Source organism: Pteronotus mesoamericanus, unplaced genomic scaffold, assembly GCF_021234165.1.
Source record: "Pteronotus mesoamericanus isolate MK-2021 breed Mesoamerican mustached bat unplaced genomic scaffold, CSHL_Meso_final contig_56, whole genome shotgun sequence".
NCBI lineage: Eukaryota > Metazoa > Chordata > Mammalia > Chiroptera > Mormoopidae > Pteronotus > Pteronotus mesoamericanus.
In genome coordinates, this window is record NW_026555201.1 from 18,967,085 (window position 1) to 18,983,664 (window position 16,580).

Genomic DNA, 16,580 nt, shown 5'->3' on the forward strand with positions numbered 1-16,580 from the left:
GGTCCGTTTTGCAGAAAACAGCTGTGACCCTTTTTTTTGGAGGGGGCAGCAAATTGCTTTTCCACTGTGTTGGCTGAAACGTCTCAAACCCAGGTTAGCAGGATCTAATGTAAAAAGCTATGGTGTGACTGCATTTATTGAATAGTATATACCTTGAGCAACAATAAGAGAGTCTGCTTTTGTTTCTCATATGGATCTAGAGCAGTGTGTTTACGCAATTGTCTGGTAGCAGAGCACCTAAAATAGTCCACTCACAGCTTTTGTTTTCTTTGCAAAAATAATTAAAAATGCCAGCCTATGCTCTCATTCACAGCAAGACACAGCAATATGTTACCAAGAAAACAGACTTAAAACTGCATGTATTTCTGCTGTATTGGAAAAATAAACCAGAAACTTCATCACACTTAACAGTAAAAAACCTATATCTAATATTTTCTTCTTTTATATGAAGTTGAAATTATACTTCTTTGATTCTATGTCTTAAACACAGAATTTAATGTGTAATAATCCTTTTACTGTCAATTAAAACAAAAGTAGTCAGCACACAAGTAAAAGTCAAATATGATAAAAACTTGAAGATCATATTATCTCAAAATGGTAACTAATTTCTAAGAATCTCTGTTTAGTTGGTCTGAGGCTTTGGTTCAGAATAAAAATTCCTTACTTTATAATTATACACTTGTGATCGTTCAACAATTTATTTCCACTTACAAATCATGCCCTAGCAAGGAAAATAATGCACAAGGGCTTTTAGCAACTGGAAAGTTATTTGATTGCTGCTCTTTTGCAAATATGAATTCTATAGTTAACTGTAATCAGCAACCTTTTGAAAGCCTCTTATGTGCTTAAAATCAGGCTTTCTAGAGTCTACATCTGTTATAATTGGGTTTCTGAAGTCTGTATAGCTCACTTCATTTGCCTTCTGTGTTCAGATTCACCAGAGAAAAATAGTGTTTATTAAAAGCAAAGAGGAAGAGGGAGAAATCACAAATGTAGCAATGTGAACAAATAAATCCTTTCCAAAATGCCCACCATTGTTTGTGTTTGCTCTGTTCTGTTGTTTATTCCAGCTGCTGGTAGGGATCATCCAGGCTGCTGAGCTGCCCGCCTTGGACATGGGGGGCACGTCTGATCCCTACGTGAAGGTGTTTCTGTTGCCCGATAAAAAGAAGAAATTTGAGACAAAAGTCCACAGAAAAACCCTTAATCCTGTTTTCAATGAGCAATTTACTTTCAAGGTATTGTTTTACGCTTACGAATAATTTTTCCTCTGTTGTTTCAGGTAAAAGACTGATCCCATCCTGACACATGCATATACACCACATGACTGCTTGTTTAGAGATCAAAGTGATTCTATTCAGAATATTTAAAATTCTTATTTTCCATCCAGTGAGGATTTTACATTGCATTTAGATTTAGCCAAAGTTAGGATTCAGCTCGGCCATTGGAGAATAGAATACAGACTGGAATATGACTAAGATGTCATATTTACATCTAAAAAATAAGGTCAGCTTCAAGCGTGTGCCAATAGGCTTGAGTATTTTTCCCTCTATAAAGTCAAAGAAATAGTGAAATGACTTTAAGTGTTGAAGTTCCTGTTGCAGTCACAGGATAAAGTAAGCTATGTCCATTGTTTATATATGCGAATCAATATTATTCTCATTGCAAGCTTCCACGTAAACAGGGGCTAACTGAACACTCTAAAACCCTTCTTCTTAATCTATCAATAAAAAGAAGGTGAGTGTAGTGTTTTTATGCATTTATAGCATTTTTCCTTTACTCCAGGCTCTTCCCTGGTGTTCTTCATCTTGTTGAGACAACCTCAGTTGACAAACAATAACAGAGGGATTCTAGCCATATAATTACTCAGCAGGAAAACGTGCTCTGCAGGGACATCTCTACATTCACCAGCTCTGCAGCTGTGGTCAAGAAGTCATGCATAAAAATAGTTCTTTGGTTGATACATTTAATAAGTGAAAAATTTTTTAATGCATTACTTAAAACAATACATTTCTGAGAAATGAAATGTGACTATGCCAGCGGGCTGATTCAAAGTCACCTGTCTGTCAGCTAGCTGTAGAAAAAGCATGGGCCTCATGGTAGCAACGTTCTGGAATGAAAGAAATGGATGAAACTAAGGCTATGAGTCATTTTTTAGAACTCTTTTTCCAGTTTTATAAAACACCAGTGTCTTATCACTTTGAAACTTTTGAGTTTTTAAGACAAAAGTCCCTAATGTAGATAATCCGATTAAAAATCTACAGTTTTTGTCCTGGCTGGTGTGGCTCAGTCAGGGCCCGTGCCTGGGTTGTGGGCCAGGTCCCCAGTGGGGGGCACTCAAGAGGCAAACACACCTCAGTGTTTCTCTCCCTCTCTTTCTTCCTCCCTTCCCCTCTCTAAATATAAATAAAATCTTTTTTAAAAAATCTACAGTTTCTATATGGAGGATAGTTAATTTGTAGTAGCAGTAAAAACATTTTGGAAATATTCAACTTATGAAGAGCAAATCATTATGTTCAATATACCACAGGACATAAAATGAAAATAAAACAAAAAAATATTGCAAATGATATAATACAATCATTTTGTTTTGATTATGTATAAATTTTAATGTAGCTCAGTCATTTCTCACCACAATTTAGTAAGCAGATTCCTACATTATTTGAAATAATATTGTGGGGGCTTTGTTGTTATTTTGAGTGACCCACATGTTATTTCTTTAAAAATGTGCATTGCTAATAATTTTATTAGTAATTCCTCTGACATCAAGAAGTATAATTATTGAAATTTTTAAATTGCCTATAAAATTTCATCAGCTTCCATTTTATTTCAGGAAGGTTGACCAAATCAAAATCCATCCAAAGTATAATATATTTTGATACATTTAATAAATATGCCATTGTTTCTGGAGAATTGGTTACTTTACCCATCAGGCATCATAGATTATGGACCTTGGAATGCCAATAGGTGAAGTGATACAGAAATAGAAGCATAATGGAATTCAAAGAGGGGTGGCTTTAAAAAGTGAGTTCACATCCACTTGACAGGAACTCTACATGCCCCAAATTAATGCTGGTCTTTTCCCCCAAACTCCCACCTGAAGGAGCTACTAATCACTCCAGCAACAAATATTAGGCGCCTGTTGTGTGCCAACAGTGTGCTAAATACCTTACATTATTCATTCAGCCACAAACAGCCCTGTGACTTAGGCACTATTATTATCACTATTTGATAGATGAAAAAGCTGATGTCTATTTACTGCCTCAGTCCCTTCAGCTGAAAAGTGGGAAAACCCAGGCCCAGACCCCTCTGACCAGTTTGCCCAGGTTGCTGACCAGTGCTCCATCAGTACAATCACAAAACAAATCAGAAATAAATTTCTGATCACAAATGAAACCATACAATCACAAATGATGAAAAATAAATTTCAGAAATATGGTGAAGTTTTCAGGAGTTTAACCCTGCTATAAAATTTATTTCTTCCTTTGAAATTCAGCTCTTTGAAAGGGGTTTTTTTTTCCTTCTAAAATGGAAAAAGCATCATGCCTAGGTCTTAATTGTAGTATTTTAATCAGATTCCAAATAGATAATGAATGACAGAAAATGAAAAATCTTTGGAGAAACTAAAATATCTTACACATATATGATCAAATATTCTTCCTTCTCCTTTCCTTCTTAATATATAAAGTTAATTGTGAGATGTTTTCTAGAGCATAAGAGAACTATTTATACTGATAAAATAATAGAAAGTGTATGAAAATTGATCAAACATTTTATACAAGTCTAAACAATTTCTTAATTAGGCATTTCTATCCTGTTGCTGAAGTGTAGCTCACTTGGATTTCACTGCTTTCCCTGAATATTAAAAATGTCACTAATAAACCTCTCAACCCATAGCATCTGTCCCAGATATATCTGAACAGCTGGAGAATTCATCAGTTCTTGGCCTTTTGCCACCACTCATCCTAAGGAGTGTCATACCTAAGAATGAACTTCCAGATCTATATTATAATGCGTCCCTGATATTCAAAACAACAATTTTCTAGTCAGCTCTTGTCAATCAGTAAATTATTTTAGGGAGTTGGTGAGGCACCTTGTGAATTTAATTTAAATCCTTTCAGGCTCCTAGAATAGCTTTTAATAGTCATTGCTGCATTAAAATATGGCATCCAAGTGGCTTGAAAGTTATTTACCCCTGAGTAAGATATATCCTGAGAATATAACTTAACAGTAATAATGACATAGTCTACAAGAAAAACTTTATATACTCAAATTGGCTTGGTTTATTCTTGTATGAATCTTAAAGTGTTATAGCATAACCAATAGTAGGATCTATTTCTAATAATGCTAACTAACAGCTTCCAGAACTTTGGGATCAAGTGGTAAATTACTATGGGAAGTCCCCATTTTCTCCCAAGTAATTTAAGCCTCAAGCAGTTAGTCAAATGATCCAATTTGAGAAAATATCAAAAGCATAATTATCTCCCTGATCTGTTTGCCCAGCATAAATATTAAAATTAAATACTGTAAACAAGTAACATGTTCTAAGCATTTTTGTGACCAGACTTTTATCCTCATCTCTTTCCATTCAGGTGCCATACTCAGAATTGGGGGGCAAAACCCTGGTGATGGCGGTGTATGATTTTGATCGTTTCTCCAAGCATGACATCATCGGGGAATTTAAAGTCCCCATGAATACAGTGGATTTCGGTCACGTAACTGAGGAGTGGCGTGATCTGCAAAGTGCTGAGAAGGAAGAGGTAAGAAAAACAATGAAATTTCTAACGTGACACACTGTACTCGCCAGTTCTACTCGCGTAATAACCTATCGAGAGACGCTCTTTCCAAAGAGTGATGTGGGTGTCCAGCTGCTGACAGCTGGCAAAATAGGATCAGGGGACTGCAGAACCTCATTATAAAGTATACAGATCTTCTGGGTGTGATTTGAGAGAAAGGAGAGAAGTTTGTGTACCAGGTCTACGGACAACTCCCTGAAGAGACACAAACGGAGACAGACACACAAACACACATTTCTAAAAGCTTACCAAATGCCATTCACACACCTACTTCTTTAAATAGACAGTAAAAATATCATCCTATTCCTTGTATTTTGCCACAATCATTCTGCATTTCTACATAGATTATGCTATTATTAACTAGAAATAGAATAGCACTTTTTCCTTGGTTATTTCTGTACATACAGACAGTTAGTTCATTGTTTCTCCTGAGGATATCAGAGCATGATGGGTAAAACATCAAATACAATTCACAAAGGCTGATATTAAATCCATTTTTTAAATAACTAACATTTTTATAGTGGTCTTCACATTGTTTTCTCCCAGTTTGAATAATTGAACCCAGGATTTTTCTGAGATTTAAAAAGGGAAGTTCAATATCCTTAGTACATTTAAACTGCATAATAATCACTTCTATTTGATTATGCTGTGCCTGCCTGGCACTAGCATTTTTCTGTGAGAATGTCTCAATAGGTCAATGCCAGAAAAGCAGACAGCTCTTAGAACTCTTAAAAGCATTGCCTTTTGCAGCCTTTTGAGATTCTTAGGACTCCATAGGTGTGGTCACTTTTGGGCTAGCAGGGAGACTAGAGAGTACCCCAAGGCTTTGGAAACCCAGCCAAGCCCATCACCTGGGAATCCTCTCAGCCTAAGGTTTTCAGTGACCAGTATAATGACATGAGGTTTAGAACAGACTTGTGATTGCTGCACTGAAATTGAATTTTATTACTGCTCTAAAATTACTTGGTTGTACAAAAGGGGTCAAAATTATTGGAGTTAACCTCTGCTTTCTTTTTGGGAGAAAATACATATAACTTAACCAAATAAGTTAGCCAAAATTAGATTCTGGGATATTGAATAGATTTAGCCCACTGTGGACTTTGTAGAACAACCCAAGGATAATATCGAGTCTTTAAATTTTATGACTTTGATAAGTTGTTCTTCCCTATGAGTAAACTAATATCAACTTTATCAAACATCTCTGAAAAGAAAAATATGCAATCATTCGATCATGTTTCTAATTGTTTAACAAACAATGAGCCCTTTCATTGAGTTTTTATATTTTACGGAAATGTTTGGCTCTGTGTAAATTCCTTGAAATTTGGCAGAGGTGAAGAGCAGGAAAAGTTGGTGCAAAGTGGGACCACAATAAATATTTATTAACTAATAGACATTTATTAATTGACTGGTTTTTGGTTGGCTTGTTGTGTGAATATCAGAATACAACCTACTTGTGCTTCGCCCTACCCATCTGGCCAGCCTGCATGGCCCCCACTCCTGACCTCCACCGAGCAACTATCAAGTGGCCTAGAATTCTAGCATCTTACCTCCCTGGGTTCCTGAGTGAAGGGCATGTATGCCATCAAAGAGTTTTCTTTCAAAAATTATTTGAATATGGGCAGAGTTTGAGACTTCACACTAGCTGACAGGTTTGGTTGGATTCTAGAATCTAGAAGTTTAGGCTGGCTGCCAAAAGAATCACATTTTATTCTCATCCCTTTAGATGCCTTCTTTCTCTTTCTTCTATTTCTTTCTCTTTCCTCCATGCCTTATATTTCCCTAAGATTTTTGTAATCCAACTCATTCAAAAATATTCATTATGTAAATATCTACTATACCTGCTATATTCCTAGAACTGTACTAGATTTTTTTTAAGAGGAAAAAAAAGGGTAAAGGGCCAACATTGCTTCTATTTTGTGGAATTTAGTGTTGTCTCATTTTTCTCCCTCACTCCAATCTTTGCTTTGCTTATTGCCAGCTAGACTGATTTCTAGAAAAATTTCTGTCTTTAAAAACAAACACTCGTGTGTTTAAAAGCAAACTGGCCAGTGTGGCTCAGTTTGTTGGATTGTCATCCACAGACCAAAGGGTTGTGGGTTTGACTCCTGGTCAGAGCACATACACAAATTGCAGTTTCAATCCCCAGTCAGGGTGTGTACAAGAAGGCAAGTACTCAATGTTTCTCTTTTTCTCCCCACCCTCCTTTCTCTCTCTTCCTCTGTCTCTAAAAAGCAATGAAAAAATGTCCTCCAGTAAGGATTAAAAATAATAATTTTAAAAATAAAAACAAACACTCCTGACTTTCAATCATGATCAATACATTTACTAGCTCAGAGACATTGGATAAGTCACTTAAGCTCTCTAAAATTCAGTTTTTTAATCTAGAAAGTGGCCTAACATTTTCTTTCTCTTATTTTAGAGATTAGGAAGATTAGAACATTAAATTCTAGTATGTAATAAGTACTCAGTAAACAAGAGATCTCCTATTTGTTCTTCTTGACCAGTCTTATTGTTCTCTTTGTCTTGTTTTTCATCTCTCTATTCATTCTCCCATTTTCATTCTACATATCTGTATCTACTTCTCTATTCTTTTTCTTACCACCCTTGTACTTATTGAATGTCTAAGTTTTTGAGTTTACAATCACATTTTTAAACCCTGGAGCTTTTCCTCTTTGCTATCTACTTGGAAATAGTAATTTTCGGTTTTCAGTCAAGTGCCTATTTCCTTTTATGATGATTTGGAAAACTTCATGAAATAGATGTCTAGGTTACAAAGTATCATTGGATGACTAGGGCCAGGTATAAATTTTCTGATAATAAATGAAGTAGGATTCCAATTATATTTTGGGGGGATCTTTAACTGAGAACATGCTGATTGATTTTAGAGAGAGGGGAAGGAGGAGAGAGGGAGAGAAACACTGATATGAGAGAGAAATATCAATCAGTTGCTTCTCATACACACACCACAACAATCTACTGAACCCACAACCGAGGCATGTGCCCTGGCTGGGTTTCAAATCCATGACCTCTGAGTTTACAGGTCGATTCTCCAAACAATGGAGTCACAATTATATTTTATAACTGAAGAATACTTACTCTCACTGATACGTGCTCTATCTTTCCATACCATTAATTGCAGAAAATCATAGTTGTATGAATAAATTAAAGTCCTAGGTCAACTTTATTTTTCATGATTTTAAAGAAATTCCTTTTCCATTTTACGTGTGTAGTTCTGTTCATGATTTTAGTTTGCTTCTATCTAACAGTGCTAAATTTTATTTTTAATATCAAGAATTCAAGAAACAGCTTTGGAATCTATAAACTGAACCACTAACCATGGTCATCTACTCAGATAGAAACTTGGACTTAAACTGATCGAATCCGATGCACTGAGCTCTACCCCTGTGATTTTAAAAGAATGGGGTAGGGTTCTGTTGCCAGAAAGCTGAAAAATATAAAAGTCATATGATGATGAAGCAACTATGCAGGTGAAGGAACTGTGTATTATTTTAATGATCAAGTAAATGTGCAAGCAATTTAGAAAAAGACGGGAGGGAGCCTTCTCTGAAAGTTACCGAGCATATGTTTAAAACAGGGTTCGAAGAGATAAGCTACGCCAGGAAGAATCCTAACAAGCCACAGCTCTTGATGTTAGATTCCAGCCCCTGGTGAAAACACCTCTGCTGGGGTTTCCATTCAGACTTGATAACCTTTATCTCTGCAACATAATCAAAGCCACTTTACCTCCTTAGGTTCACTTACCATTTTTATGTTGCTTGATTGACCACTTTCTCTCCTCCTACCTCCCCCAACTCTCAACAGACCAGTCATGGAATTTGACCTTACAGGTAGCTGAGAGATAGTTACATATAAAAATTGTTTTCTTAATATTTCCCTTCTCAGTTTAGGGCCTCAGAAATCATTCTTTATAATCAGTATATACAGTTCTTCCATTGTGCAACATACAAGTTGAACCTGAAACCAACCTTCAGACTTCTAGTATAATTCATTCATTTAATATGTTCATATAATTACCTCAAATGCTATAGTCAGTAGCTATGCCTACATTTTCTTTATTTGTAAATTGTCTTTGTCCTCTACCCCAGTGTCAAGTACCTCTTCAAAGCAATGAGTATCCTGTCCCTATTTTTATTCCCCTGCCGTCCAATACAACTTCTTATCTAGTATTTTTATTTTAGTGTTCTTTTTTTTTTAGTATTTTGTTCCTATTTTTATATTTTTTTATTTTAGTATTTTGTTCCTATCTTTGTAGTTTGTTCCTATTTTTTATCCCCATGCCTCTCAGTACTACATCCTATTTAAGAAATAAAATTTTTTTTAAAAAAGGCATAAGAAATAGATACCACCAGAATATAACGAGTCCCTTTTTTTCTAATGTTCTTAGCAAGTCTATCTCATAACTTGACCAGTACTGTTTTGTCTCCATGAGAGAATGTCTATCACTTCTGCTTTGTGTAGAATTCATTAAAGACTGTTTTTAAATGAGATTCTCTAATCCAGTGCAAATGGAACAAAAAATTGATTGCCGAATTAAAACCAGTTGGGACATATTTAATTAGTATCCAAGCAGAAGGGAAGAGAAGCTACTTTAGCGCCTTAATAGAAAATCAATTTTGCAAGAAAATTTCACATGTTTAAGCCTAATTAGAAAAACATTAACTTCACAGAAAAACATTTGGAGAATACATATTCAATCAAATGACAAAAGTTTTTTAGCTTCCAATGATCAATTACTTGATACTTCTTTGGGGTAAGTTAAACTCATTATTCCTCATAGCATTATTTTGTCCAAAAATCATGAAGGAGTTGATGCTACTTCTAAGTATATTCAGCAGATGGTAACTCATGTCCTCCAAGAATCTGCATACAACAAATCAATGCCCTAAATGGAAATACTTATAAAAGGTTAATTGCTGAAACTTTAAACATGGATGCAAGTACCTTGTCATTCACTATCTACATATTAGAGAAATGCAGCAAAGACACTGATCCCCAACGTTCCAGGAAGGCTCTATCTCTGCAGGGACTGGGGTCTATTGCTTCTCACTGGGAAACCAAGCTCATCCCAGAGGCAAGCACACAGTAGCCATGCAAAAATACATTTGAATGAATGAATGCGGAAAGGTGATTATGACCCTGTGAGAGATATTTCAAAACGTCCTTTTTAAAATTCATGTTAATAATAGTAATTGTGTTGTTTTGTCAATGAAGTCTAAAGTATTCTGAAAGCTTGTCAATAAAAATATCTTAGCACCAAATAATGAAAATGGTTTAGTACCTTTTTGGTTTGTTTCTTTAAAAAAAGAAGCAGTACAGATGCTTAGCAAAATCATTTTTATTGTTTTGGTTGATAGTCACGAAAATGATGGTAGTTTTTCTTTTTTTTTTTTTTTTTTTGTTATAAAGACTTACTCAGTATCTCCACTCTGTAACCCTTCTTCCACCCTATTTCCATGATGCACAGAAAGCTTGGGACTTAGCTTAATTTAACTTTTATTTAAAGTTAAAATATAGTTAAAGCTATGATGTAAGTCTCTGCTTACATCATGGAAATGTACCCAGAGGGAAATAAGAAAGAATCAATTACAAGGACATTATGAAGATTCTGAACAAAATCTAAGTTTAGCATACTTAGTCAGGTTAATAATAGAGTAGATAAGATATAGTAGTATTAAATTGTTCTAAAATATATTAAGACCGTGACATATTTTTGTGTACTTAGGATTTATATGTCCATTTTGTGAAACTGGAACTTAATGATTTTCCTTTCAATTATTACAGAAGTTGTATTTGATTTTTTTGATATCTTTGGCCATAACTATGACTTACTTGATTCTGAGTGTTTGGTTGGAATTTTAATCATCAATTATAACTATTGTTATGCATAATAAGTATTGTCTGCTTCATGATGTGGTTTCTAAGAACATCACTGGAAAAAGGAATATTTTAAATTATTTTAAAAATATCCCTCTAGGGGTGTCCCCCCTCAGCACATGCAGCCCAGGATGGCTATGAATGCGGCCCAGCACAAAATTGTAAATTTATTTAAAACCTTTTTTTCCCCATCAGTTTTTGTAAGTGTTTGTGTATTTAATGTGTGGCCCAAGACAACTCTTCTTTTCCCAGTGTGGCCCGGGGACGGCACAAGGTTGGACACCCCTGCCTAGAGCACAGGGGCAATTTGATTGCCTTTCTAGTTAAAAAGGTTTCTCAGGCACAAATGGATGAAACCAAATTCTTACTTCAATGAGTTTCTAAATGAAAATTTGATATCATTTTATTTTTTATTGTGAATTCCCTAAAAAGTAATATAAAGTTGGACTCTAAAGAATTAAGTGAGAGGAGAGACCCTGGGCCTCTCAAAACGCCCTTTGAGGAACACGACCTTGTCCGCCATCGCCGTCCCTTACCTGCCGTCCTGCCTCTCCCTTCACAGCTGGACCCACCCAAAGGCCTGCCGTTCCAGCCCTGCTTCCTTGTTTCCAAATTTCATTTTCATTAAAGTTTCCCTTCGCTTCTCTACCTCAGTTACAAACACAGATAAAAGCCACCATTTACTGAGAGTCCACTGAGTGCCAAACAAAAGTAATCCTCATGACATTCTCTAAAACTGTCATGATTAAATCTGTTTTACAGAATGAGGGGAAACAGACCTGAGGCCCAGGAATGTCCAAGTAATTTGTCCAAGTTTATGCAACCATTGCCAGAGCTGAAATTCGAATACAGGTCTGAAGCCCACACTCTATTTCATCATACCACCTTCTTTAAAAACAGCCATTCTCAGTCTTTTCAGCCAAAGAAAAAGAAAGGAAAAAAGAATGAAAGGAAGGAAAGAAGGAAATGCTCATGTAAACTGGTCTTAGTTTTTGGCTTGTTTTTGTTTTTGTTTTTTGGTTGGGGCTGAGAAACTTAACATTTGGTCAGTTTGCTTTGACAACCTGCAACTGGTTAACATCTACATACATGTTTTCCCTTTCAAGTATTATAACACACAGCAAATATATGCAACATAGCAAATGAAAGCAATACTAGCTATGGCATTTTTGTTTCTTTTTAATAATATTTCATAAATACTCAGCATGAATTCCTGCCCAGGATTCAAAGCCCTAAAATTCAAAGACACTCATTAACACAAACATGTTGTTCACTCATGAGCGCTGAGGAATTTAATGAAGGTAGAGGAATTTTGCTTTCCATTAAAAAAAAACTTCATTAAATAGAATATAAATGTCTCTTCATTTATTCAAAGCATATATTGAATATCTGTGAAATTAGCACTGTAAAGTATATAAAATGAAAGATTAGGATTCACATGTGGGAAATGGTTATTAAGAATAGCACAATTTTACAATGGCAAACATTATATTTGAAACATAGGTTTGTCTGAGACCAAATGGATTCCTCTTTTAAGGGAGGGGCCGGGGGTTTAGGGAGCCAGTACCATTTAATAGCTTCAGGGGTGTTTTTCCTCTCACTGTAGGGCCAGTGATGGTCTTGGTACATAGGTACATGTCTTTCACTCACTACCGTCCACCCTTTCCAGATTTCAAGTGCCTGAAGGCAAAGTGGAATAGCACCTAAGCTTTTAGGAAAACTGAGGGAATCCTCTGTCAGTCTATTTCAACCAAAACAACTCCTGGCACTGCCGTCTCCTGCTGACCTTGTCTCCTCACTTCTTTATCTCTTCAGAATGAGAGCTAGGGAACAAATAAATATTTTAGCTTACTTTTTTGCTCCACATTAAATGTCCCCCCAAGGGGCTAATAACATGCAATTATTTTCTCCCTGAGATAGACCACAGGGCGATTGTGAGCCAGGGAAGTACGTCCGGGTGCTCACTGGGGTGTCCTCTGGGCTCCCAGAGCTGGCAGACTTCTAACTTGGAAAACACAAGAGAGCACTGGGCAGTAGGAAACCCCGAGCACAGCAAACCCAACCATCCGCTTAGTGGGCTTAGTGGGCAGACCATCCGCTCAGACCTTTCAAATGCTTGGAGGGCAGTGCTCTTAAAGGTAATGGATTTCATCCCAGAGTGAGCCGCACTTCTCAACAGCCTGTCTGAAAGTACTACTAAATCAGTGTTTTTCTTTTCATGTGGAACGTAATTAGTTTATGTGCAAGAACAATTTGTGGACTTCAGATAAAACTAGAGTGTAGAGATGAGCAATTCTGAGTGAAATGGAAGGCCCCACAGACAATTGCTTAAAAAGGGGAAAAAAATTTTTTAAATACTTCAGGTCTTCTCACTCTCTAAGCTGCAAAATACTCTGGAATGTGGCGAGAGGTCGTTGTTTACCAAAGTTAACCAACTGCTCTTCAGTTTAAGATGTTATTTCTACATGAATAAATCAATATTCTGAAAAGGTCCTCCCCTGAACTATCGCTTTCTGCTAGTGTTTAAGGAGAAGGGTTGGGGGACATGCCTTTCCAGGAACCGGCACAATGTCAGGAATACTTTGTTCTTAATCGTATCTTAGTGTCAAAAAATAAAAATAGAGTGAGGTTAGAATATTAAAATAGGTCAAGAGCCTGGAGTTTTTGTTTTTATTTTAGAACATATTTTTGGATAGCCTAGGTCATAAAGAGGGAATGCAGATAGGCTTTGAAATGCTTGCCCGATGGAAAATCAACATCAATGTTTAACTTAGAATCTGAGGGGAGATGTTTGCTTCTTTTCGAGGTCACTGACTTCCAAGCACTATCATACGGATACTTTGTTTATATTGAGGCCAAGTTTAAAAATGACAAAGACCATGGAACCTGACTGTCACAGTCGGATTGCCTAATTTTAGGGTAAAATGACACTTTTGTTTCTGTTTGCTAGATAATTTCAAAAGAAATGTTAACTGGAAAAATCAAGTTGAGGACAAACTTGCTTTTAACCTTGTTTTAACGCATGTCTACTGAGTATCTGTGTGAAGCAGGCACAGTGCTAAGGGTGGTATCCCATTTACTCCTCACAATAACACTCCAGGAAGATGGAAGAAACCCAAGGCCACACAGCCAATGGGAGCGCTAAAATTCAGACTTTGGTCTGACTCCAAAGACACAACCATCACCCTAGATTCCTTAAAAAAGAGGTCACAGGGCCTGTGCTAGGAATGGTATTTTAGTCTTCAAAGATGCACTTTGCAAGCAGCCTATAGTCTGTTTCCTTTACTCCTAATTCTTCTAACTCCAAGGCCACTATCACACGGTACAAAGCGAGGGCTGCAACAGCCTGCCTTGATTTGATACCTCTCCCTAACCCCAAGTCTCTTGGCTGCTCCCAAGCTTTTTGGGTCAGTCTCTTTGCAACATAGATATATCTAAGAAAAATCTTAAATAGGGTTCACATGTTTCTGTTTCCAATTCTCTGTATTTACCATCCTCTGATTTGTTCCATTCACTATATTGCAAATTCCTGGAAGGAGGAAATAATTGTTTCCATCTCTCTCATCACCTTATATCAGGTATGATGAAGAACATGGAGTAGGACAGCTTACCTAGTAATTACACCTAAAACACCAAAGATCCATAAGACATTTTAATGTACTCCAGACAATGTTTAATTGAGTATACTTGAACATAAGAGAAATTTCTTTGCAAAACAAAATATCTTTGTATGCTTACAGTTTTCTAAGCACCTATGTTTCATAAAACCTAGAAGCAGCTCCTTATTAGCACCCTACAGGGAAGCTAAGATATTGAGCTATGTAGAATTGTTCGATTTTTGTCATTACTAAAATAATTTTTAAAGAGTAAATCTGCCAAAAATGGATGACTCCCTTATAAAGTGCTACAGTTTGAAATACAGCAATGGCCATCCTCCTAGACTTCCATTCCAAAACCCTACCTCTTACAAGAAAGAAAGAGAAAGGAGGAGAGAAAAAGCATGAGCTACATCTTACAAAACCAGGTGGTAACTAAATGCACATCGCCTCGTCCTCAGCTTATCTTTTCTTCAAATCCAAACATTTAATATTTTGAATAAATTATAGCATTCCTGCATGGTGATTTTTATTTCATCTTTATATGAATTATTTCAACCAATTCCACATACGACTTAGCCAAATTTTTTAACACTTTTTATGTCAGTTCTGAATTTTGACAAATAACTAGCCTTTATTAAACAAGCAGTTGTTGTAATTGTTAATTATGACTTTGAAAGCCTCAGATGAGTGGGTGCTAGACCTGGTTTCCTGCACCGGCAACATCTCTATCAGGAGATTCCCAGAGACCTTCTTCCTCACCATGCCTACCACACAGCCACCTTCTTTGACCTGCTGGTTATGTTCTCTCTTCAAAAATTCCCTAATTTTGTTATTCTTATTGTTGGTCAATTCTCTTGGGAGGAGGAAAAATGTATAAATTTTATTTAAATCTGAAATAATTAAATACACTAGCTCAAATAAACTTCACAAGCTGTGTTATAGATGTTATTAGCCAGATTTGCAAATGAGGAAACTGAGGTACGCAGAGGCTAAGAAACCTCTCTGAAATTACATAACTAGGAACTAATAACCAGACATTTACATCAATGGTTGGCTTCATTCCAAAGGCCACGTTAATTACTATTTCATCTTTAAATTCCTTTACAGCAGCGATTTGACATCAAATTCCTAGCAATCGTTAGGAATTGTTCAAGAAACATATAGGAGACCCTCATAATTTATTTAAGAAAAAAGTGTAGCATGGGACTACGGTGACCTTTTAACAAATGGATTGGGTTTTTCCTGAAGAAGTAATCAGGATCAGAAGGGTGTCTGTTTTAATAGCATTCATGCAGCCTGAATTCTCGCGCTTCCTCTCTTGGTGTGGTGGGAGGGAAGGAGTCGTTTATCCCACTGACTGTTACTCCACATACAGCAGCGCTGAATGTGAGGACAGAAAAGAGGCGGACATAGCTCAATTTTAACAGCCGTGGTTTAGGCCAGCGCTGCTGTTTAGAGGCATCTGGTTTTGGTCTGAGACCACTATTTACCAGGATGTGTTGTACAAGTCACCAGGGAATGATTTCATGGAAAAACCCAGTACACAATAGCAAGGATCAAACCTTATTTCAGATGCCCTTCTTCAGAACATGATGACTTCAGTGCCCTAGGCTAGAACCTAAGTAACTGGGAGCCAAAACCAGATGATCATGTGTAATTGCTAGGGGAGGATAATGCTTGAGACACCATGTGATCTCCTCTAAGTGGAGCTCAGAGCCACTTGGCCAGCCATTAGTTCGAGCACTGGAATGAAAGGTGGGAAGCAGAGGTGGGGAGCATAGCAGGGAGAGTGTAGTGGACTGTTTCTGTCCTGGCCCCGGTGCGGCGACCGGCCTCTCCCCACCGCCTCGCCCGTCCTCCGTCCATGAGCCCTGCCAGTGTTCTCTGAGAAAATGCCTCAGGACGCCTCCTTTCCTGACAAAATCACATGCGCTTGACTTCAGAACGGAGAAGGAAAACGATTCATTTCCTAAATGCCAGTTCTGGTGTACCTAAACAAAGATTTGTAAATAGTAAGCTAAAATGTCCTGAAGAGTTTAAGACATCAGTTATTCAAACATATTCTGAGATTGTGAAAACTAAGGACCCACGTATCCTCACAAACTGCTAACTGACATCATCTTCTAGGCCTCATCCTTCCTATTAAAAATCTCTGAGATTACTTTCTTCTTAAAAGGCTCAATCAGTTTGGATTATCTTTCATGTTCTATTCATTTCAACTTTCATTAGTTCATATTTATCCCCCAAAATGTAGATCATTAACCAAGGGATGAGTTCAATATTTACAATA

The 16,580-nt window shown here is 36.7% G+C and overlaps 1 protein-coding gene across 2 annotated transcripts in view; it reads left to right on the top strand.

The window, feature by feature from the left end:
- Positions 1-16,580, top strand: part of SYT1 (synaptotagmin 1) — a 529,223-nt gene that overhangs the window by 391,218 nt on the left and 121,425 nt on the right. For both annotated transcript variants that reach the window (XM_054580146.1, XM_054580147.1), the window contains exons 7-8: positions 1,071-1,238; positions 4,593-4,760. In XM_054580146.1, coding sequence (XP_054436121.1) covers positions 1,071-1,238; positions 4,593-4,760 — 336 coding nt within the window. The remainder of the gene's footprint in view (positions 1-1,070; positions 1,239-4,592; positions 4,761-16,580) is intronic.